General features: G+C 40.3%; 1 protein-coding gene across 3 annotated transcripts in view; it reads right to left on the reverse strand.

Annotated features, from left to right (window-relative positions):
• LOC125465127 (glutamate receptor ionotropic, kainate 3) overlaps positions 1–24,681 on the reverse strand; it is a 451,191-nt gene that overhangs the window by 115,217 nt on the left and 311,293 nt on the right. For all 3 annotated transcript variants that reach the window (XM_048558279.2, XM_048558280.2, XM_048558281.1), the window contains one exon: positions 20,738–20,961. In XM_048558279.2, coding sequence (XP_048414236.1) covers positions 20,738–20,961 — 224 coding nt within the window. The remainder of the gene's footprint in view (positions 1–20,737; positions 20,962–24,681) is intronic.

A 24,681-nucleotide genomic window follows, 5' to 3' on the forward strand; every position in this document is an offset into this window, starting at 1 on the left:
TACTGCAGCCCTCTTGCTTCTTGTGTCAGAAGCTTAGGGTCTCATATTCTATGCTAGAAATTTCAGCACATAGTGTGGGTTGACATTTGTGTATAACGTTGAGGAAGTGCTTCACTGTGGAAGATTGGATGATGTTAAGTTGTAGGCCTGTCTGACCATTTGATTGCAGAGCCATTTCAAACTAGAGTAAGAGGAGGCTCCAAGATTTTCCAGACAATATCCACCCCCATGAAAATTGACTATAGGTCTTATCAAACAGATGTTCACCTGCACATCTGCTAATGTGGTGTACCGTATCCGCTGTTCCTGATGTGGCCTCCTCTACATTGGGGAAACCAAGCGGAGGCTTGGGTACTGCTTTGTGCAACACCTACACAACAAATGACTGCACCTCCCAGTCGTAAACCACTTCAACACCCCCTCCCACTCCTTGGATGACATGTCCATCCTGAGCCTCCTCCAGTGCCACAACGATGCCACCTGAAGGTTGCAGGAACAGCATCTCCTATTTTGCTCAGGAACCCTGCAGCCCAATGGTATCAATGTGGACTTCAGAAGCTTCACAATCTCCCCTCCCCCGACCGCATCCCAAAACCAGTCCAGCTCTTCCCCACCTCCCTAGTCTTTCTCCCACTTACCTACTCCAACCACCTGAACCCCCACCCCCACCTCCTCCCTACCAGTCTCATCCCGCCTCCTTGACCTATCCGTGTTCCCTGGACTGACCAATCCCAACCCTAACTTCCTACTTACACACCTTTACTGGCTCCATCCCTGCCCCCTTGGCCTATTTGTCTCCTCTCCATCCATCTGCTCATTTATCCATCTTCTATCCGCCTCCGCTTCTCTCTCTATTTATTTCAAAATCCCCTTCCTCTCAACCATTTCTGAAGAAGAGTCCAGATCCAAAACGTCAGCTTTCCTACTCTTCTGATGCGGCTTGGCCTGCTTCATCCAGCTCTACACCTTGCAATCTCAGATTCTCCAGCATCAGCAGTTGCTACTATCTCTCTCTCTACAGATCTTTGGATTTTTATCACATTATGGGGTCTTGCTGTGTGCAAGTAATCATGGCTATGTTTTCTAGATGATGAATTTGTTGATGCATACTATTGGCTATAAAGCATAAAGGCAATGATATTTGCTATATAAATTAAGTTCTTCTCTCTTTAAGTCTGATTTCACAAACACTAATAAGCATAGAACTGGGACTGAATAAGGTGCACATCAAAGTTTTAACAGCAATGCCATGTTTAAATTACTGTGCTGGTAAGGGAAAGTAATGGCCTAAAGGTATTATCCCTGGATTGTTAATCCAGAGGCCCAGGTAAATATTCCGGGGACCTGGGTTTGAATCCCAACCTGGCTGATGGTGGAATTTGAATTCAACAAAAATCTGGAATTAAGAGTCTACTGATGACTGTGAAAGCATTGTGTCAAATGGGGAAACCCATCTGGCTCACAAATCTACTTTAGAGATGTCAGCTAAAGAAGCACATTGAGTGCGCTCTGAAATTGATCAAAATGAAATTGATTGCAGTCCTGCGAGCTGAACTAGGTTTAGATTAGAGACCAAGTGACCTTTCACTGAGTATCTGTAATATTGTTTTGTTAGCGTTGACTCTTTCTTTCCAACATTTGTAATGAGACTGTTTCAAATAATTTTTACATAGTATAAAATAGTTTGTGATGTTTTTGTGTAATAAACATCCTCTTTATTAAAAATGCACCGACAGCCTATTGTAGAAACGCTTGGTAACTGATCTCAAGAGTAAACAAAAAAAATACCTAGCAAGCCAGCTTTTATTGTGGGGTCTGGCTTACCCAGTATTACCACCAGGTGGAATGGTAATAATGTAAGTTATTAATTAATATGAATTAAGTGAACACAGAGCTTAAGTTGAAATAAGACACAGTTTTTGGAATGTAACCAAAAACTATTAAATTCAAAACTTTATAAATAATATTTTTGTAGGCAGAGGCCATTTGGTCATTGAATCTGCACCAACCCTCTGAAGAGCATCCCACTCAATCCATGTAATAGTGCATTTACCATGGCTATCCTACACATACTGGCCAACCCACCTAACCTGCACGTTTAGAACGTAGGAGGCAATCAGAGTATCCAGCAGAAACCCATCTACAGCTGGAACTGAACCCAGGCCCCTGCTGCTCTGAGGCAGGAATACTAACCACTGAGCCATTGGTTCACCCTGCTGAGTAGTACCTCTTGGTCAAGATACTGACATTATGATACAAAAGATGTAGTCAGTTGTTAATGCAACTCAACATGTTTCCAAGGCTTATTGTCTGAATTCTGGGCGATTCTGACTGATAAATGGGCCACTGACCTTGGGGGGAGGCTGTTATATCTCATTATGACTCATCAGGAAAGTGTAGAAAAATTAGACAGGTTGTTGAAGAAAACTTAACATGCACAATTGTAATGCAGATTACTGGGAAAAAGCACTTAAAATATTGGACTGTATTAATGTAGATAATTGAGATTTTCTCCATCTTCCTGCACTCCTGGTCATTTCAACAGCTCTAAAAGCCTATCTAGTGATTCATTAGGTATTTCCTCCCCTTCCTTTATGTAAGCCAACACAAATAGTGGATGGAGTGTGATAATGAAATGAAATTGAGAGAAACTCAGCCTCCTCCGTTTGATTTGCAACACCTCTGGGAACAGTAACATTCATTCAGACCTGAAATCCATCATTTAGCAAAGTGCTGTGGAGCCAACTAAGAATGTGTAGGAACCCAAGTGGAGGCTTGGGGACCGCTTTGCAGAACACCTCCGCTCAGTTCGCAATAAACAACTGCACCTCCCAGTCGCAAACCATTTCCACTCCCCCTCCCATTCTTAACATGACATGTCCATCATGGGCCTCCTGCAGTGCCACAATGATGCCACCCGAAGGTTGCAGGAACAGCAACTCATATTCCGCTTGGGAACCCTGCAGCCCAATGGTATAAATGTGGACTTCACCAGCTTCAAAATCTCCCCTTCCCCCACCGCATCTCAAAACCAGCCCAGTTCGTCCCCTCCCCCCACTGCACCACACAACCAGCCCAGCTCTTCCCCTCCACCCACTGCATCCCAAAACCAGTCCAACCTGTCTCTGCCTCCCTAACCTGTTCTTCCTCTCACCCATCCCTTCCTCCCACCCCAAGCCGCACCTCCATCTCCTACCTACTAACCTCATCCCACCTCCTTGACCTGTCCGTCTTCCCTGGACTGACCTATCTCCTCCCTACCTCCCCACCTATACTCTCCTCTCCACCTATCTTCTTTTCTCTCCATCTTCGGTCCGCCTCCCCCTCTCTCCCTATTTATTCCGGAACCCTCATCCCATCCGCCTCTCTGATGAAGGGTCTAGGCCTGAAACGTCAGCTTTTGTGCTCCTGAGATGCTGCTGGGCCTGCTGTGTTCATCCAGCCTCACATTTTATTATCTAAGAATGTGTAGAATTCTCTTCACAGTTCTCTAACTTACCCTTCGGGAAAAGGGAGATTCTACTCAAGTTAGATAAAGTATTGGCAGGCAGCATGCTGGTCAGCTTGATGTTATTTACACTCTTTCCCAATAAAGCCTGGACCTATGCCCCCCGTTCACATCCCCACCCCAGTATCCACTCAAAGACAAATGAAGCACCTCCCTGTCAGAGTCTGAAGAGCTCACTCTGTTAGGATAACATCACTGGGGTTGGAAAATAGGCTAAGAAGTGTCAATGTACTTCATGTTTGCTGACCGCATCAACTGAGCGGGTAGCGCTCTGGACATTGTATAAAGTAAAATGTCAGAGTATGTTGACAGTGATTTGGTGGGCTGGAAACAGAACGCAAGAAAGAAGAGTCAAAATAGGATCTTTGAAACAATGGGGAGCATGACAATGCAAATTCCAGAAAGTGGAGCTAGGTAACCGAAGAACCAGCAATCTGACCTCCTGCAACTAAACCTGCAATAATTTCTGATTGTGTATTATAACAATGGTACATAATCTGCCAGACTGCCTTGATTGGCTTACAGAATATAATCATTCCTGGATTCTCAATACCCTACATATTTATAAACAGCATGGCCTCAATTAGATATAGTGCACAATTATTTCTGGGTATTAATTACTCCACATATAAGCAGTTTGACCTTTTTGATTAGATTACAGTGTGTGATCACTCCTGAGTATTAATTACTCCGTATACAAACAGACCAGCCTCTTTGATTAGATAACAGCCTGTAATTAGCCTGGGGCAAGTATATCCTTTACTAATAAAGAACCATGCTCTTATCTCTTGTTTGTTACAAATTCAGAGGCCTCAATGATGTATCCCAATTTTGAAAGGATCACCATCAATCTATTACATTCGCTGTAATATACCAAAGTATCTCAATTAGGATAACATTTTGGTCTGATGTATATTTTCTGTACAGTGAAAATATCACACACTTTCTTTTTGAACAATCTCAGTAGAGGCAGTGCACTGTCTTTGGAATTCAAGGTCATAAGGGTAAAATTTTCAAACACTGTTGAGTCGGTTGCCAATAGTTGGAGAGTTCCAGGGTTTTCAGACATATAGTGCTTCTGCATTGACTGTTTTTAAAATCAAACCTCTCGTTTTAAGAAGCAGCACTCAAAACATTGATTTTAAAACATTCACCTTGTTGTTCCAGTTTTATTTTCAAGTCATCTTAGTGCACAAAATGTTAATGAGCTAGATTTTGAATCAAGCTCGTGCAAATAATTATCATTCAATAATGATATCCTTTAGTTTCTCAGCAACATCTTTAATACATTACTGTAAATCTCCTGATATGATATATCTTTTTGTTTAATATAGATTATAGTGTAAAGGTTTTGGAAAAAAATGGAAAATAATAAATACATTTTGGTATCTATGTATACAAGCTAACTTCTAAAGTGGATCTGGGTAGGTTATGGACAAGGCTAGAGAGGAATTGTGTTTCCTACTACAAGATGTACCATATAATTTTATGCACTAAATGTTGAAAATATAATCAGAAGAATTGACCAGGGGAAGATAATAAGCTGACAGTGTAAATGAGCATTGTTACGTACATTGACAACCCTCGAAGTGACTCAATAACAGTAAGTTATCAACTGAATCACTTAATTCAGAATCTTCTTGCTACTCAGCTTAATTCTCCCCAGGACATATTTCATTGATGATTTCATCAATGCTTTATGTTTAATTCTCCCCAGGACATATTTCAATGATGATTTCATTAACACTGGATAGTTAAAGGGGGAGGCAGGTGGTGTGGAGGTGATAGCCATACCCATTTTGTTTGATGAAAAGCTAATGGTATTTTATTTACTACTAAATGTGTTTCCTCCTGCCCTGAACTCACTGTACTAAAGGATGCAATGGATACCAATATCCTCTAGTACATTGGTCTCCTTCATCCAGTGGCCTGCCAGCGTGGTCAACTTTACTTGGATGCATTTCAGAAGCTTCCATCACATGTCCTACCACCTCCAACTGCCACACTCCTACAGTTCTGCCATTGCACACCTGACATGTATACCCTGTGCACTGTTTTCCCTAGAACAGTTTTGATTGTGAACAGATTCCTGCTACCTAATTAACAATTGTTAACTCTATTAAACTTTTGCTTCCTGGATTGTTATTGTTGCATAGGATACTCTATGTATTTGAAGAAGAGGAGTATTCAAGGATCTGGAGATCGGGCTAGCAAGGAGTGGCATATGAATTTCTGCTTAGGAGGGGCAGTAACAAAATGATGGATCAAAAAGGTGCTTTTACTGTGTTCTAATGAACCCATAATTTTTTAAATCCACAATATACAGCACAAAAACAGGCCATTTGACTGAAATGGACTTTGTTTTCTTTTACACTTAACAAAAACATTCAAAGAAAATTCAAAGGCTCCTCTTTTGATGTTCCTGGGATCTTTATTATTACTTGTTCCCTAAACTGACCAGAGTTTAATTTTAAAATTGCTTTTGACTCCAGGAGCCCAATCAGAGGTTGATAATCATGGACTCCAGAGAACCAGTATTACAATTTATTCGTAATGCGGAGGTACCGGTGTGGGACAGAGGCGGACAAAGTTAGACTTCACCTGATGAAGAAGCAGCACTCCAAAAGCTTGTGATTTCAAATAAACCTGTTGCACTATAACCTGGTGTCTTGTGACTTCTGACAGTTTATTCAATCATGAGGGATGGGCATTACATTTGAACCCAGTCATGTCCGAGTTCAGCATTCAGGCTTTCGGCAGACATTACAATCATAATTGGAAATCCTGACTGATCTTCCAAACTGTGCATCAGCCAAAACCCACCTGTCAAAGACACAGGGCTAGTTGTGACACAATTACCTTTCCGACTTACAGCTGTTTTGTACAGAAGTCCTAGTTGTGATGCTTTGTTTTCAGAAGGAGCCTATGTGTTTTTATCAGGGTTTGCAAACAGTTAGTGTCCATTGAGAAGGGAAAAGCTACATTTATTTTCACTGTGGCAGCACTGTGTAGTATGTACAGGATGCATTGCAACATGTCACCAAGGCTTCTTCCATAGTACTTTGCAAAGCAGTGACATTTGTGATGCTGAAGAACAAGTTTTGCAGGTACTCGGGAAGACCGCACTTGCAGATTCCCCTCTAAGCCACACACTATTCTGGCTCAGAAATAAATCATTGCCATTCCTTCACTATAGTTGTGTCAAAAGCCTTCTGAACAGCACTGTGGGTGCAATTACATCACATGAACCACAATGACTCAAGAAGGCAGTTCACCACCCACTTTCTCAAAATGTAATTAGCGACGGACAATAATTTCTGGCTTAGCTAAAAATACCCACTTCCTGTCAACAAATGAAAGAATTGCTATCAAGAGAAGTGCTCAACAACTCATTGCCAGTTTACCACTTCCAGTTTACTAAATGTATTCTCCAGTCTGGCTCTAGCCAATTGTTTAACTGTAATATTAAATCAGTGATTACTTGTGTCAAGGGAATGTCTCATACTCAAACTGCGACATCATGACAGAAGATGAGTAGCACGGTGTGAAAATACTGGCATTTTCCCTCTGAAGCCAATTTAATTCCAGCTAAAACAACTGTTTGTAATTCAGTTCCTTCTGACATCTTTTACCATTATCAAATTTTTACCAAATCCGATATTCCTCCGTTATTTGTGAGGGTTCTGTTCCCGAAAGCCACCATAAATGACAAAATTTGTGAGTGCGGATGTCATTAAAAGTAAGTCACAAATACGTCAAATCTTGGAAATACCATTTTCACCCATGCATGTGTAATTTTGTTGCTACTTATTTCTTGGTGCAGTCAGGCAAATTCACAATTTGTGATTTTGCAGATACAGAGAATTTACTATCTGATGTTTAATAATTTAGGATAGAATGGAGTAGAAAATCCTTTTTTGTCATGTTATGAATGTTGGATAGGAAAGCAAACTCAGCTTTAATTGATTACCTTTAAAAAAAGAAAGATTTGTATTTATGATGTGTTATCCACAGCCACCTGGACAAGTTTGGATTACATTTGAAGTGTAGCTACTGAAACTTGAAAAGGGAGCAGAAGTGGTTGGAGTGACAACTGGAATGTTGCATCAGTTCAATGGAGAATATTGACCTGAAATTGGGGTTAAGACTAACTTGGGATGGAATGGAGAAAGTGTCAGTCTGAAGTGTGTCGTTATCAGAGTTAAGAATGTTCCATCTCAATGACCATGAACACAATGTGAAAATATTGACTTCCTCAGCAATGACATCCTTTACTATAACAAGACAAAAATCCACTGAATTTCTTTTTCAAAGTATATGGGTGTCATATGCACTAAGTTCACAACTGACAAGATATACAAAACATTAGATATGTATTTTCACTCACCAGAAGATTGGGATTATTTGTAATTTCAGTGATCTTAGTTTCATTGGCTTTCCAAAACCCAGCATGTTCCAAGATCTAACATATCACTGTGTCACCCACCTCTTTCCCATGTTGCACTGTTTTACTGTTAATTCCTCATCTGCCCTGGTTAAAGACAGGGTGTTAGGTGGCACAGGCCTGTGAGAAATTGATTTGAGAGAACCGCTGCGTCTAGAAATTTTCTATTTGCTCCTTTGTCATTGTGCGCAGGTGGTGTGGTAATGCTCATTGACAAGACTGAAGTGCCCAAATGCACCAACAAACAAGTAATTACAATGTTTAATAGACAATTACTGAGAAAAGTATGTTGCATAAAGCTGACAAACACTAGTTCTAGTGAGTTACTAAATTGTACAGCTATATCAATTTTAGAGCTAGGACTGAGTCATTCAGTTGGTCAATTTTGTTTCAGCATTCAATTAGATTGTATCTGTTCTGGGACTTTAATTATATTTGCCTTTGTTTGGTTCCATAATTCTTTCCATTGACTGACTAAGCTATACCAATCTCAATTTTGAAATTTTCAATTGATCTTACCTCAAAGGCTTTTAAGGGGAGACAAATTCGAGATTTCACGAATGGTGTAATAAGACAAGTTTTGTAACAACCCCATTTGCACAGAAGGAAATTGCAGCTTTTGACAGTATTAACTTGCTCAGTCACTGATAGAAACTGTTCAATTTCACGTGGGCCAGGTACAGTGCAGTATTAAAAGTGTCATGTGAGGAATGGCACCCACTGAACAAGCATAGCATTCAGCTGCAGTCTGACTTGCAATTGGTGATCTAGACATTTTCTGGTGGATGGATGGAGGGCGGTGATGGCCTAGTGGTATCATTACTGGACTGTTACTCCAGACACCCAGATAATGTTTTGGGGAACTGGCTTCAAATCCCGCCACGGCAGATGGTGGAATTTGAATTTAATAAATATCTGGAACTAAGCGTCTGAAGATAACCATGAATCCATTGTCAATTGTTGGAAAAAACCATCTGGTTCACTAATGTCCTTTAGGGATGGAAGCTGCCATCCTTACTTGGTCTGGCCTACATGTGACTCCAGTCCCACAGCAATGTAATTGACTCTTAACTGCCCTCTGGGCAATTAGGGATGGGCAACAAATGCTGCCTGGCCAGTGACGCCCTGTTCCGGTGAATGAAGAAAATAATGCAAAAGTGACGAAGTCAGTGATTCATTAAGGAGCAGGGATGGAATTACCAGAAACTTCCACCGCTTCACACTGCCTGCCTCATTACAATGTTTAAGTTTGTGGATTAGTGGGAAAGATTTGTCAGCCTCATTTATGTCATGCAATCGATGTGAGATCAACGCAACGCATTTAGTTATAAGAGCTACGACTTGATGTATTTTGTATATCAAGTCACTTGATTAATAATGTAACCAATCTCATGAGTTGCTCAATCGAAACTTGCTTTGGTGAGTTTAACGTTGCACTCCTTCATTCATGTGCAAATCGGTCACCAATATCAGATGACAAAGAAATACCTGACAACTTGCAATTTTCCACAAATTGCTAGACAATTTGCACTGTTTGCCATTAGCTTCCCAGAAATGCGAGCTCACCCTCCTCGTGAGTTTTCAAGAAATTGCTGCATTTGCATATTAATTACCAAATAAACATGCTGCAGAAATTAGGGCTGGTACTTATCAGCATAAGCATCCTTTTAATGGGGAATTTTATGTCCCTATAATACTACACAACTTTTTCACCCCAAAATAAAATCACTTAACGGCTGAAGTTTCATTCTGAGTAATTTAATCTTGGAAAATTTTTACTTTCAATTTTGACTTTTCCACCCTCAATGGAGCTCCCACCCTTATCTCAGAATCTCCCCTCCTGTAGGCTTGACAGGACTGAGCAAGGAAAATACAAGCCAAAGGGAATGAACAGATAAAGAACCAGTAGTGCATGGATATGAACATACTAGTCGTCCTGGAGGTCCATTTTAAAGTTTCTCAGGCAAGTGTATATCATCGATAAGTTTTATGGGTTTTTCCTCTTGGGAAGCAAAGGGTGGCTAACTGCCTAAGATTACTGGGGAACTGTCCTGCATTCCATGGCCTGGTTGAGTCCTGTTGGGACAGTTTCTCCTGTAACTCCATTCTCTGTGCACGTGCAGAACAGCTCCTCAAATGCAATCTCTTTCCACTCCAGTAACTCCAATGGCACAAGAGATAATGGGAACTGCAGATGCTGGAGAATCCAAGATAACAAAGTGTGGAGCTGAATGAACACAGCAGGCCAAGCAGCATCTTAGGAACACAAAAGCTGACGTTTCGGGCATAGATCCTTCATCAGAATCCACGCTTTGTTATCTTGGAAACTCCAATGGCACAACCTTCCTTTGGTCTTACAGGAATTTTCACTCTCCACTCCACCCACCACCCTTTCTCCCTTGTTCCTATAACTCCGTCATGCCTCTACTCCCCCTCCTGCAGCAGGAAATTGGTTGCAACTGTCTTCCTTAATTTACAACGCTGGGTTTACAAGCCTACCTGCAGGTGCGATGCATCAAAAGCAAAATGATGTGCCTGCTGGTTTTCTGAAATAGAAATACCAAATGCTCCAGAAACTGACAGCATCTGAGAAACAGTTAAATTTCCAAGTCCGACATGACTGATCTTCAAAGCTCCAGTCTCTCTCCAATGATGATGCCAGGCCTGCTAAGATTCCCCAAACATTGTTACTACTATAGTGCAATACAATCTTAAGAAGTTACTTCTTCCACCATGAGTGGGGACTACTCAAGTCACTGTTAAAAATGATTTAGCCACTAACAGGAATTAAATTATTTGTTCTTCTGTTCACAAAATATCAACAACAACATCCAATGAAGTGTAAAAGATTGCTAAAATGTTTTTAATTGCTGCAGGGATTGATTGGTTGTATTTCCTGAAAATTCCTCATACCACGTATCTTGTATGTGTCCCATTCAAACATGCCTACTTTAATAATTCCCTCCACTTTAGATATTGGATCTAATTAAAGAGTCAAGAACAGGGAATACTCAAAATCAAACTCTTGTAGTAATATCTACTTTGGGAAGGATTACTCATCTGCAAACTGCATGTGCTTTTGCAATTACTTCATACATTTAACAAAATTGCCATGGCTATTTATCTAGTTAATTAAGTTCATCATTTAAAGCTGCCTTCACAAAAGGGCAACATATCAGGCATCAGACAATAAGAAATATTCACAGCTGAACTATTGCTGACTGCAGTGTCCAGAACACTACTCGCCCTTTTTCATTCAAAGCTGATCTACTTTGAAAGATGAGAACATAAAGTCAGTTAACACCAGAGGAGAAATTCAGCGACCTTGAAGTTGCACTGAATCTAAACTGCAAAGGGGAAGGATGATTAATTATGACTTCGGAAAATGATAATTAAATCATTTTACCAATAGTGAAAATGGATTGTTGGCAAGATGACTGTGACAGCGCTGGTCTAACAAAGTATTTTAAAAGAGAATTTGATATCTCTAGGGGACTGAAAGAACTCTTGTTCAGCATCAATCACTTCACATCTTTCAAAGTATCACAAAATTTTATGTTAAATATAGAGATAATATTAAGTGACCTGTCAATATACATTTGTGTAAAAGATAACTTGAGACAAACTCTGCTGAGAACCCTTCAATTGGGTCAAGGAACACTCATACTTTTCCTACGTAGCAGTAAATGTCATGGTATTCCATCTTGAACAGTAAGAGAACCTTCAGTTCTCTAATTAGGAAATGGTAGTGCATGTTGATGGAATGAACAATATTACAATCTTCAGTCTTGAAGCTCTGGGAAACTGAATTCAAAGCTGGGTGATTTAGGGAGTTTAGGTAATAGTTAGCTTAAATTATAATAGCTGTTGTATAAGGGTGGAAGGGTCAGAAAGGATTAATACTGAGTAGCGTATTAAACACTGCAATGATGCAAAATATATTTGTGGGCTTACAATTTGGGGTAGTCAAGTCTGACATCCAATTCCTTCTCATGGAAATTGTAGTAATATCTGTATCAATGCAACTTGTAACTAGTTGCAATAAATTAATTATAATAAACTAGCACTAAAATAACTAGTACAATAAAATATCTTCTGATCAACACAGGATCGCCTTCCAGTTAATTCAGTGAGTGGCTTTTCTCTACCACACTAGACAAAGCAGGCCCAGTGCACACCTACACTTAAAGAGATGGTGACTGCAAATCCTACTCTAGGATGAGCTGCAAACTTGGTTTAACTGCACATATAACATGGTGGGTAGTTGTGTGGCCTCCATTTAGCTGTCTCACTTTATATGCTAGCAACAATGGAGGTCTAATGATTTTTTTGACATCTTCAAACTCAGCTTTAAATTATCTGTTCATGCGGACAGTCAGCAGAAGGAAACAGATGAGCATTTAAGAACCTTTATGGAAAAGTTCCTTATGGCAAGAGTCAACAGGAAGTACAGAGAGTCAATTGTTATGGACCTTGTAAGATGATGTGCTGCAAATGGAAAGTGAGAGATTTCCTGGAGAAGGAATATAAGTTACTTCAAAGCAGAGACAGTCTGCCTCAAGACTGCATTGGTCTGAAGTCTCTGATCTGAGACTTTCAATTGTGCAGGTAAAATCTCTCGTGGCCAAAGGAAATTATTTAAAAATGGTGCAGTTTGACAGGCTATCAAAGCAAAAAACCAAGGAAATTACTTCCATCGCTGACTGAATGATGCCACCATGGGTATAGGGGCACCACAGTTCCTGGCTACAGTAAGTGAAATAAAGGGTGACAAAAACAATTTAATCTGGGGTGGCAGACCAGAAACAATGCAAAGAAAATATTAAAACAACAAAATGTCAGATTAGCATCTGAAGCAGTGTTGGTCTAACAGGAAAAGATAGGGGACTTTATTAAAGCTTCAGAAAAAGGTCTTCATTGATATTGCATTAAAGGTGGGAAGGACTTGATTAAGGTATGTGGGACAGGTGTCCTCCAGTGTTATCAAATGATTGACCAAGGGGCAACTGTTCAAACATTTCAGAGGGCTTTCTAGTCTCATGGTGGAATTTAAGCAGAAGATAGAATCCATCAAGATGCGCAATGTTGGTGTAAAAGATTTGGTTCAGATAGCTCAAGATGTAGTATAATGGATTGGCAAAAATGTTTTGTATTACTGCTAATGCTGACACGAGTTGAGACTGCAAGATCAGCAAGGTTTCTGGACAAACATAAGCAGCTGATGCGTCAATTGATGAATCGAAAACTAATGTCTCTCAGAACGCAAAGCAGTCAACATGATGGGCTGAATGGCCTACTTCTGCACCATGAAACTTCCATGATTCTGCAAAATAGTTCTGACAGATTTTTGTCCAATGTTAGACGATGAGGTGACACAGAAGAAACAAATTCAAGGACAATATGTTTTTCTTTTATTTTCCCAGGAGGAGTCCTCAGTAATATGACATATACTGTGGAAATCCAGAAGCAATATTCAAATAGCAGAACTGTGGAAGGTGAACACATTGTTTCAGTGATATTACAATTACCGAGTGTGAATGAAGAATATCTAAATCAAACAGCACGTTGAAGGGAAATGTCTGCATTGTTCAGTATAAGTCTACAGGCAGGTCGAGGGAGAGCGAAAAAATGTTGCCATCGATTGAAGATGTGGCGTATTCAACACTGTGGAAGCCACCACTGAGAAGGGACATTCAACTAATTAAGTCATCTCCAAAACACTCAGCATTCAGCAAAGATGAAATTGACTGTTTCAGCAGGACAAATATAGTCTATGAAGGAAAATCATGAAATCAAAAGTCTTCTAGTTCAAAGGCATCTTTGAACCTCGCACATTAAGAGAAGAAGAATCCACATTAAAACTCATCAACCCAGAGAGCTACCAATCCTCCAAGTACAAAGAGAAAACATTGTGGAAGAATGATAACATCAGAAGGTGGACTGGATCTGGGAATGTGGGTGCATACAAAAATATATATCAATAATGGAAAAATGCTTGGAGAGTGAAGATATGTGAGGGTGTGAAATGGTTAGTATTGAGGAATATCTGAAGCATGACACATTATGCTGATGTCATCTGGATTTATAGGCAGAACAGTTTAAGATTTTAGAGGATTTAAACCTAAAATCCAGGTCCTCTTCATCATCTCTTTAACAATGGACCAGATCTTCTGATAGAATCATTGTTGTAGCAGTGTAGATAGGAACAACATGTAAAAACCATGTAGTACTCTCAGCCTAGCTGACTCAGGAAATGTCTATGAAGTTAAAACCTTCAGTGGTCAATTACCTACTGTCTGGAGCTATGTAAAGATCCCCACATTGAGTCAAAGTAAGACACTTTGGAGGGTTCTGACTGACTTATATTAATGATGACAACCCAATAAAAAATAGAGAGAAATTTAAAAGTACGTTAGCACCTCAGTAGCAATGACAGGCAATTAAACAACTCACTGGAGGAAGGTTTACACAAATATCTCTATTTTCACAATGGGAGAGCTCAACACATCAATAGAAAGGTTGGGCAGAGGCTTTCGCAACAATCCTCAGCCAGAAGAGCTGAGTGAAAGATATATCTTGACTTCCTTCTGCGGTCCATAGCATATTGGATGATCATGTTCAGCCAATTTGATTCATTCTACATAGTACCAAGAAACAGCATGTTGGCAGCAGTTCTGAAGACCTATTTTTCCATAATTTACTACACACCGAGACAAACTGTTTCAGCACAGCCACAATACCAGCATCTACCCAACCATGTGGAAAATTAGCACAGTGTGTGCTGTGCACCAAAGTCAGACAAATACAACCTGGACAATTACTGACCCATCAATTGCCCATTAATGATCAGTCAACTAAAGGAAGGTATCATCAACAATACGATCAACCGCATAAGCTCAGCAATAACCTGCTCACTGATGGCAGTTTCAATTCCAGCAGGGCCATGCAGTTCCTGAACTCACTACAGCATTTGTCCAAACATTGACAAGAGGGATGAATTTCAGAGGTGAGGGGAGAGTGACTACCCTTGACATCAAGACCACAATCAATGAAATATGACATTAAGAAGTCCTAATAAAATTGAATTCAATGTGAATCAGGGTGAAAACCCTCCACTGGCTAGAATTATACTTGGTGCTAAAAAGGATGGCTGTGGTTTCTGGAGGTCAGTCATCTCAGTTCAGAACATTCGCTACAGGAGTCCTCAGGGCAGTGTCCTCTGCCAGGCTTCATCATGACCTTCCCTTCTTCATAAAGCCAGAAGTGGAAAAGTTCATTGATGGTTCCACAATGTTCAGCACCATTCATGATACCTAAAACATACTGAAGCAGTCCATGTCCACATGCAACAACCCCTGGACAGTATCTAGCTTTTAGCTGACAAGTGGCAAGTAACATTCATGCCATACAAATGACAGGCAATATCCATCTCCAACAAGAGAGGCTCTAAGCAGCATCCCTTTACATTCTGTGACATTTCCATCTCTAAATCCCCCATGGTCAACATTTTGTGGGTTACCATTGACCAGAAACTCACCTCCGCTAGCCTTATAAATACTGAGGCTATAAGAGCAGGCCAGAGGCTAGAAATACACAGCAAGAAATTCACCTTCTGATTCCCAAAGCTTGTTCACCATCTACAAGGCATGGTGGAATATTTCCGACTCGCCTGGATGACTGCAGCTCTAATCTCTCTCAAGAATCTTGAGACCACCCAGGACAAAACAGCCCGCTTGATTAGCTTCACATCCACAACCATCCACTCCCTCCATTATTAATGCTCAGTAGTAGCGGTGTATACTTTCTACAAGATGCACTGTGGAAATTCACCAAAGTTTCTTAAACGGACCTTCCAAACCCACGATTAGTACTATCTAGAAGGATAAGAGTAACAGATACATGGGAACACCACCACCTGTATGATCCCCCCAAGTTACACTGCGCCTGACTTGAAAATATATCACTGTTCCTTCCATGTCACTGGTTTAAAACCCTGCAATGCCTCCATGATGGTAAGTGTAGCTACAACAAATAGATTGCAACTGTTCAGGAAGGTAGCTCACCATCATCTTCTCAAGGGCACATGGAGAAGGGCACTTGCTGGCCCTGCTGGAAGTATCCACATCCCAAGTATTGTTTTTTAAAGCCCTTCACAGTAATCCTTTGATATTATCATAAACTGGGCCATCTGAATTTTCTTTTGTCTGGTCAGACCGCAGAGGTGAAAGGTTTTGACTATATTTACTGAGTTTAGTTAAGAGCCACTTCAATCAGGCACACAAATGGTTGACCATTGAAACTCAGATAATTAACATCAAGCCATTCTTCTAATTACTTTTAATGAATTAATTTTGATTTAAATAACTTTATTCTGTTCTTCTTATGTTTTTTTTTTGAACTGCACGAGGGGCACAAACCAATTGCAGTCATTTCCAATGCATCAGCTTTGTTATCCAACTTATTACAAATCTCTGTGTAATTAGTAAATTGGTCACAGATAGGACTCTGTTATATCCTGTCAGAGACAGTCAATAATGGCAGCAAGAGGAAGAAATTCAGGTGGACCAAGGTGTGCTTTTGACTAAATAAAAACTAAAAGAAGTGCAGATACTGTAAATCAGGAACAAAAGCAGAAAATGGTGGAAAAGCTCACTCTGATTTCTCTCCACTGATGCTCCCAGACCTACTGAGCTTTTCCAGCAATTTCTGTTTTTGTACTTTTGGCTATCACGCTCTAATTCCTGATATAATAAGGTATAACTTCATGAGAAACTCTTTCAGACAGAAAGCAAAATAGATTGGTAGCACAACCTGCCCAGCCAAGTTACATTTCAAGGGTGAGCTTGCAAGAATCCAAAGTAGTTAACGTGTTTATTGTGATAATAACTATTACTCCTGACTGACCTGGCTGTCGGATAATTAAAACTGCTGGTGTTTCACTGTATAAGTTGAAAACAGTTTAAAGTTTTACCTTCAACACCTTGTTTACAGTTCATTAAAATGGTGACTAAATGCCCTTAACATTTTGCAGACGCAATGTTGTCCTTTGAAACTGAAGCCTACAAATTCTGAACATCCTGTGGTCTTTGCTGAATTCGTTGCCTTCTGTCAACTAGGTAACATGGTGTCACAATTATGTTCAGCACTTTCAGCAGTAGAAAGGAAGTGTTGTATGATGTGCCTGTTCGTTATAATGTATGAGCTGCTGCAAATATGTAAGTTTTTGCTACCGTCCTCTTTAAGTGCAGGATACTACAGGGCCATTTTGGATTTGTGTGTTCGAGGAAAATCCCTTTACGGCTGGTGATGATACTGTGGCTTTAAAAGGTGCATTTTGTCCTGTTATTTTGTGAAGAGAGATTTTAAAACTGAGGTGCTGAGTTGTCTGTGTGTATCTAATGAAGTAAACAGAGTGTGTCAGCTTGTTTTTTGAAAGTTGGGACAATAGAAGTAGCTTGAACGAGCGGGGTCAAGTTTCCACAGAGCCAGGATTTTTAGTTTTAGCTTTGCTAGGGTATTGAAACTGGATGTGGAAGCTGTTTTTCCCATCTCTGTTATAGACAAATGCTGGGGGTTATTTTCCTGCTATTTGAATTGCACGTGAGACAATCTATTTTTCTGAATTTGCTATTGCCAAGGGTGTGTTTTTGGGATGTTACTAAATTCGAATGGTTACTGATCAACAGTTTATTCATTTTTTATTCTGTTAAGCTTTCCAATGGAGTTGTTATTTCAATTTCTTCTTTCTTTTGTTGTGTTTTAATTGAAGTGTATGATTAAAGTGGTGTTTTGCTTCAAATTTGGTAGTTTGACCAATTGATTTGCATCCAGTGCAACACACCTGGAACTTGCCTTTAAAATATGAAAAAGTTACAGCTAGGCTATCTTCTTAATACGTTTTGAGTGTTTGGTCTGGATCATAACAGGCCTAATTGGAAGAGTTAACAAGATATTTTGAGTGCATGTTAATAACTTATTATGGGTTACATTCATATATTCGACATTGTTGCATGGATTTTGAGGAGAATCGGATGTTGAGTCTCAGCTCTTTGTGGTCCTGAGCTGTTCTGACACAAGTTTGTATGATCTCTTAAAAGCAGATGGCACCTTGACACTCTTCAATATTATCCCTTTCATAACCATATACAACAGGAAACAGTGCAAAAAAAAGAGAGCTTTCAACATTTGATAATTAATCTATTGCAAAGTATAAGTCTGTGTTGATGTTAGGTGTGGACAGGGTAATACTCAGAATTGAGGGAGGGACTCCCCTAATCTCTTTACCCTTCACATCCCATCTCAAACATACACTGACCAGTCTCATATAGAAATAAGAACCACTTGGTGAGATTCAGGAGGCAGTTGATAGCCATGAACCTTTACAGCAACATGAATTAGTATGTTAAGAAGAGGAGAGTAATGGATAAACCCAAAGGATTCAGTAAAAACCAGCTGAGTGGGCAGCTACACTTGCCCTTTAGGGTTTCTGATGCTTGTCGTAGTTTCATAATGAAGCATAATCTCCCCTCCCCTACCACATCCCAAAACCGGCCCAGCTCGTCCCCACCTCCCTAACCTGTCCTTCCTCTCACCTGTCCCCTCCTCCCACCTCAAGCCCCACTGCCATTTCCTACCTACTAATGTCATCCCGCTCCCTTGACCTGTCCTTCCTCCCTGGACTGACCTATCTCCTCTCTAACTCCCCACCTCCACTTTACTGGCTCCATCCCTGCCTCTTTGACCTGTCTGTCTCCTCTCCATCTATCTTCTCCTCTATCCATCTTCTATCCACCTCCCCCTCTCTCCCTATTTATTTCAGAACCCCATTCCCCTCCCCCATTTCTGAAGAAGGGTCTGGGCGTGAAAAGTCAGCTTTCCTGCTCCTCTGATGCTGCTTGGCCTGCTGTGCTCATCCAGCTCTATATGTTGAAACAGAATGCCTGCCTGGTCTAGAACAAGGAGACAAAAATATAAGATTAAATGTGAAATATTTAGGATAGAGAACCATTTTTATCTTACTGCAGCTGGTTGAGAGGATGCAACCTGCATGACCAGACTGATTGAAGTAGGGACCTTGTCAATGTTTATGAAAAGATTAGATAGGTGGAAAGAACAGTAAAGGTTTACAGGAGCAGAGTGAACACTGGGGATTTTACTGGCTGTGAATGGGAAATATTTGGAGGGATATGCGGGCAGGTGGGGTGAGTTTAGTTTAGGATTACGATCAGCATGGACTGGTTGGACTGAGGGTCTGTTTCTGTGCTTTATGACTCTATGACTATGACATCATCGTGGATTGGCCAGATTGAATGTAAGTGATATGATTTATGTGGGTTTCGCTGACAAAAATAAAAGAGAATTATTGAGAAAGATCACAATCTCTGACCTACATTTAGAGAGAAAAAAAACTACGAAAATTGGAGTGCAGGCAACTACAGGCAATTTAAAATTCATTTCTGAAGAATCTGATAGTCCCTACAAATCGTTGATGATCATTTCACTTGTGAACAATCTGTGCATCCACTTCCTGATCACCAACTTAGACAGCTGATAAATTAATTGAGAAAAACCTGGCCTAACTTATGATGTACTATATTGCTAGTTTCATTGACTGAATCAAATATTGGTGTATTAGAATCCACAAATATCATAGACTTCTGAGTAATCTAGTTTACTGCAAAAAAAAGACACAGTGAACACTGCTGTCAAACACAAAGGGGGAAAGTAAGTAATATTTTGGCTATATTCCCTGAGAGAGAAAGCCAAAATATTATAGATTTGAACATCAGTTTCACCAGTACATTGGTTCGAACTTCAGTGTTCTTATTACTTGTGCATCTATGTAGCCAACCTCACATGCCAGCTTGACACTTTGAAGACCATCATGGGAATACAGAAAGTCTGTCCCTAATACAGATAATGGACACTTAATACCCTTGGCATTGCTGAGAATTGAATGTAACTATTTTTTTCACAAACAAACAAATGCTGATATTCCCAGTTTGCTTAATCAGGGTCCATCAAATATTATTTACATCCAATCAGTGAGACCACAGTGATCCAATGAATGGATTGTAAATGGGGAGACTGGGATTACAAGGATTTGATCTTTTCAATCAACAATGTGTTACACATAATGAATCAAACCCTCTGGCTCCAGAGTAAGGATATGACCACTGTGCTACAAGAGCCTCTGGTTGCAAGGCACATCAAATGCATATAATAGTCACATAGTTGAGGCCAATTAGTTACCTTTGAAGAGAGTTGACTAATTATGCTAATTCCAGATGGATTGTTTGGATTCGATCAGGTACAAAACAACTAGTCCATTGAAAATTACTCCACAATTCAATATAAATAAATTAGGCTAGGATGACTATAAGTGCCAGAATAAACTTATTGGGCCAGATAATTTGCATTGGACTGTAAATTCTATGTAGTTCCGTGAAATTACATCGTTAGTGATCAAGTGCTCCAATGTCTCCTGAAATTGAACAACATGAATTGCCTGACTCTCAATGCAATCAGAAATCAGTTGAACGAGAAACTATAACCAATGTTTGTCCTTTGTCTCCAAAAGTATACAATTGGGACTTCTAATAATATTTTTCTCTGTTAATTCTCTGTTTTATGATAAAACTAAGGTGTAACAATTTTCAAATCAGTAATGAGTTATGTCTTTATATAGATTATATAAATTTTGTTAGGTGATTTACTTTCAGAAAATTGCAAAGTGTAGATTGAACAGTCACAATGACATGAGGTTAACATTATCAATACCTTACCTGGCTATCACAAATAGCACACAACTCACACCGAGGTATGCCAATAAGATGTACATCCAGATATCTGGAGAGAGAGGATTCAGGAAGGAGAAGACACCAGCGTTTGTTCCATTTGATTTCCGGTACAAAATACTGATCCCCAATGTCATGAAGGGTTTAGAAAAATCAATGACCTTCTCACGGGCGTAGGTGATAGTCAATGGAGCAACAGCAAGGTCGGCTTTCTGTTGGGAGAAGCAAACATTTTGAGTAAAAATATATGCATCAAATTTCTTAACTAGTGGGTATTTAATAGAAAGTACATTGGTGAATTGAAATGCTGAGGAATATCATTAAGTGAGCATAAAACCACTTCTGTTATGGTCACTTAATGAAATTCCTCAGTATTTCAATAAAACCATTTGTGTTATGGTCTTGTCAGGATCGTATTCTCCTTATTGCAAAAAAAACTGTTTAACTATACAATATTGTCAAGCTCCTGGTGGTGATCCAATAATAGGATCTTGTATTTATATGGCAGCTTCTATTATAGTAAAATATCCTATCTTTGTATCCAATGATCATGTATTATCACATATGCACATTTTATGTCTCTCTGTCTCACACTTCCCAAGTCTTTTCATTGCTCAGCCCATAAGCCTATGCTCAGTACATTTCTCAGAATTGTAGGGGAGATGATGATCTAATAGTGGTGAAATTAAGCTAGTTGCCAAGAAGTCCAGGTTTATGCTCTGCGGATATTGGTTTAAATACCATTACAAGAGCTGATGGTATTAAAATTCGATTATAATTATCTAGAACTGAATGCTAGTCTCAGTAATGGTGATCATAAGCTAACCAATGATCGTTGCAAAAAAAACCACAAGCAGTTCACTAATGTCCTTTTCGGAAGGGAATCAGTCATTCTTTTCTGATCTGAACTATTTGTACCCCCAGATCCACAGCTTTTAGCTGTCTTCAGTAATAGCGTGGTAAGCCACTTCAAGGGCAATTAAGAATGGGGACCAAATGTAGGCCTTACCAGCAGCATCCATATCCCATGAAAGAATACATTAAAATAACTATTTTGTCCCTTTCTTAATGTGAATAATTCTCTCATTCGGCCACTGGAAATGGACACTATGAACAACAGCTATAGTAAGGAAATCCAGGGCATGGAAGTAATTTATACTGGGAACATCACAACGCATAATCAAGTCAATAAAATATTTAAGATAAAAGTTAAAGTAGACAGAATATAATGGAAGATAATTTGAAGATTTCTGAAACTGTGATGAGTGAAGAAACTATAATTTAAATTGTAGATCGAGTGCGAAGGCTTTATTAAAGCTGCAGATGCAGGCTTTACTCATGGAAGTTGTGAAAAAAAGAACAAACATTGCTGATTAGGCCATGAAAGGTGGGAATTCATCCACTTTGCTTGCAGAAGGCAGAAAATATCCATCTCGACCTCAAAAAATACTCCCGGAAAGAAAACTGAGTAAGCGCTTTAGTCATATTGAATTACGGCTTAACTTTAAAGCATGGTATTCTTATACTGCTCCAGTTAAAAATTTCAAGGCAATGAAAATTAAACAGCATTGCTGCTTACAGAAGTTGTCAAGGGAAACCCAATTAAGTTATTTTAGATTTTATAAGCCTTACAAGAATAAATAGTTACATTCGGAATAGATGAGAGGAGAAATAATACAATTATAGAGATTTAATATCAGAGATGGTCCAAATAAAACATGGAATTGGACATCTGGAAGAAAATAATTCTTAAAATGCAGAATATTTTTTAGAAACTCTAAATAAAATGATGAACAAATAAATACACTATTCCATTCACCAGGACCTATAGTGGATGATGTCACAAATTGCAAAAACACATAAAGGAAGGTGCAGATACTTTTGAAGAATGTCTTTAAGATTTTGGCAATTACTTTAATATGAGTGAAAACAGAATTCTTGAAACAGCAAAATTCAAAAGAAGATTTCAGTATTTACCGGGGAATCAGTATTTCATTTCACCCATCATCTCTAAAGCTGAGAGGAAAGTTGTGACAATGGAGCTTTGAAATCAGAATTCTTAAGAGACAGAACTATTGTTAGAATTAATGAAGAGAGTTTGCCAATTTAGTCACAAGAAGATGTCACTTTGAAGAAAGCTACTTAAATTGGCCTGGAAACAGAAAACAGGAAGAATCATATTCAAACCCTGAAAGCAGAAGGATACCCTTACTACCGGAGACTATCAAAATTCATCTGTTTTATCAGGTCAAAAGACTGTAAAGGCATATGTAGGAAGCCCAGCATAAAGAGCAGGACAAACAGAAAAAAAAACAGGGGTCAGTGTCAGTACTATGGAACAAGAGATTCTCACAAGAACGAGCAGTATCTAGCTATGTTTCATTTGTAAAACTACAGGTTATTTTCAAAGGATGTACAGATGTAGGCTAACCAATCAGGAACAAAAGGCCTCTCGATTTTAGGGTGACATGGTGTCTTAGTGGTATGCACTGCTGCCCCACAGCACCAGTGACCAGGGCTCAATTCCAGCCTCAGGTGACTGTGTGGAGTTTGCATGTTGTTCCTGTGTCTGCAAAAGTTTCCTCCAGGTGCTCTAGTTTTCTCCCACAGTCAAAAAATGTACAGATTAAGTGATCAGAGATAATGGGAACTGCAGGTGCTGGAGAATCCAAGATAACAAAGTGTGGGGCTGGATGAACACAGCAGGCCAAGCAGCATCTCAGGAGCACAAAAGCTGACGTTTTGGGCCCAGACCCTTCATCAGAAAAGGGGGATGGGGAGAAGATTCTGAAATAAATAGGGAGAGAGGGGGAGGTGGACTGAAGATGGATAGAGGAGAAGATAGGTGGAGAGGAGAGTATGGGTGGAGAGGTAGGGAGGGGATAGGTCAGTCCGGGGAGGACGGACAGGTCAAGGGGGCAGGATGAGGTTAGTAGGTAGGAAATGGAGGTGCGGCCGGAGGTGGGGACGAGGGGTTGAGAGGAAGAACAGGTTAGCCAGGTGGGGATGAGCTGGGCTGATTTTGGGATGCAGTGGGGGGAGGAGAGATATTGAAGCTGGTGAAATCCACATTGGGCTGCAGGGTTCCCAAGCGGAATATGAGTTGCTGTTCCTGCAACCTACGAGTGGTATCATTAGGGGGATTCTCTTTTGGCAGTTATTGCGAGGGCGGGGTGTGAGGGATGAGGTGTGGGGAGTGCGCGAGACACGGTCGAGGGTGTTCTCGACCACTGCAGGGAGGAATTTGCGGCCCTTGAAGAATGAGGACATCTAGGATGTGCGGGAGTGGAATGCCTCATCCTGGGAGCAGATGCAGCAGAGGCAAAGGAATTGGGAATAGGGGATGGAATTTTTGCATGAAGATGGGTGGGAGGAGATGTATTCTAGGTAGCTGTGGGAGTCGGTGGGCTTGAAATGGACATCAATTTGTAGGTGGTTGCCTGAGATGGAGACAGGAAGGTCCAAGAAGGTAAGGGATGTGTTGCAGATGCTTCAGGTGAACTTGAGGTTGGTGTGGAAGGTGTTGGTGAAATGGGTGAACTGTTCGAGCTCCTTGTGGGAGCATGAGGCGGCGCCGATACAGTCATCAATGTAACGGAGGAAGAGGTGGGGTTTAGGGCCAGTGTAGGTGCGGAAGAGGGACTGTTCCACGTAACCTACAAAGAGGTAGGCATAGCTTGGGCCCATGCGGGTACCAATGGCCACCGCCTTAGTCCATAGGAAGTGGGAGGAATTGAAAGAGAAGTTGTTGAGGGTGAGGACGAATTCGGCGAGGCGGATGAGGGTGTCGGTGGACGGGGACTGGTCGGGTCTGCGGGACAGGGAGAAGCGGAGGGCCTTTAGGCCATCTGTATGGAGAATGCAGGTGAATAGGGACTGGACATCCATAGTAAAAATGAGGTGTTGGGGACCGGGGAATTGGAAGTTCTGGA

The sequence above is a fragment of the Stegostoma tigrinum genome, chromosome 24, assembly GCF_030684315.1.
Source record: "Stegostoma tigrinum isolate sSteTig4 chromosome 24, sSteTig4.hap1, whole genome shotgun sequence".
NCBI classification, from domain to species: Eukaryota; Metazoa; Chordata; class Chondrichthyes; order Orectolobiformes; family Stegostomatidae; genus Stegostoma; species Stegostoma tigrinum.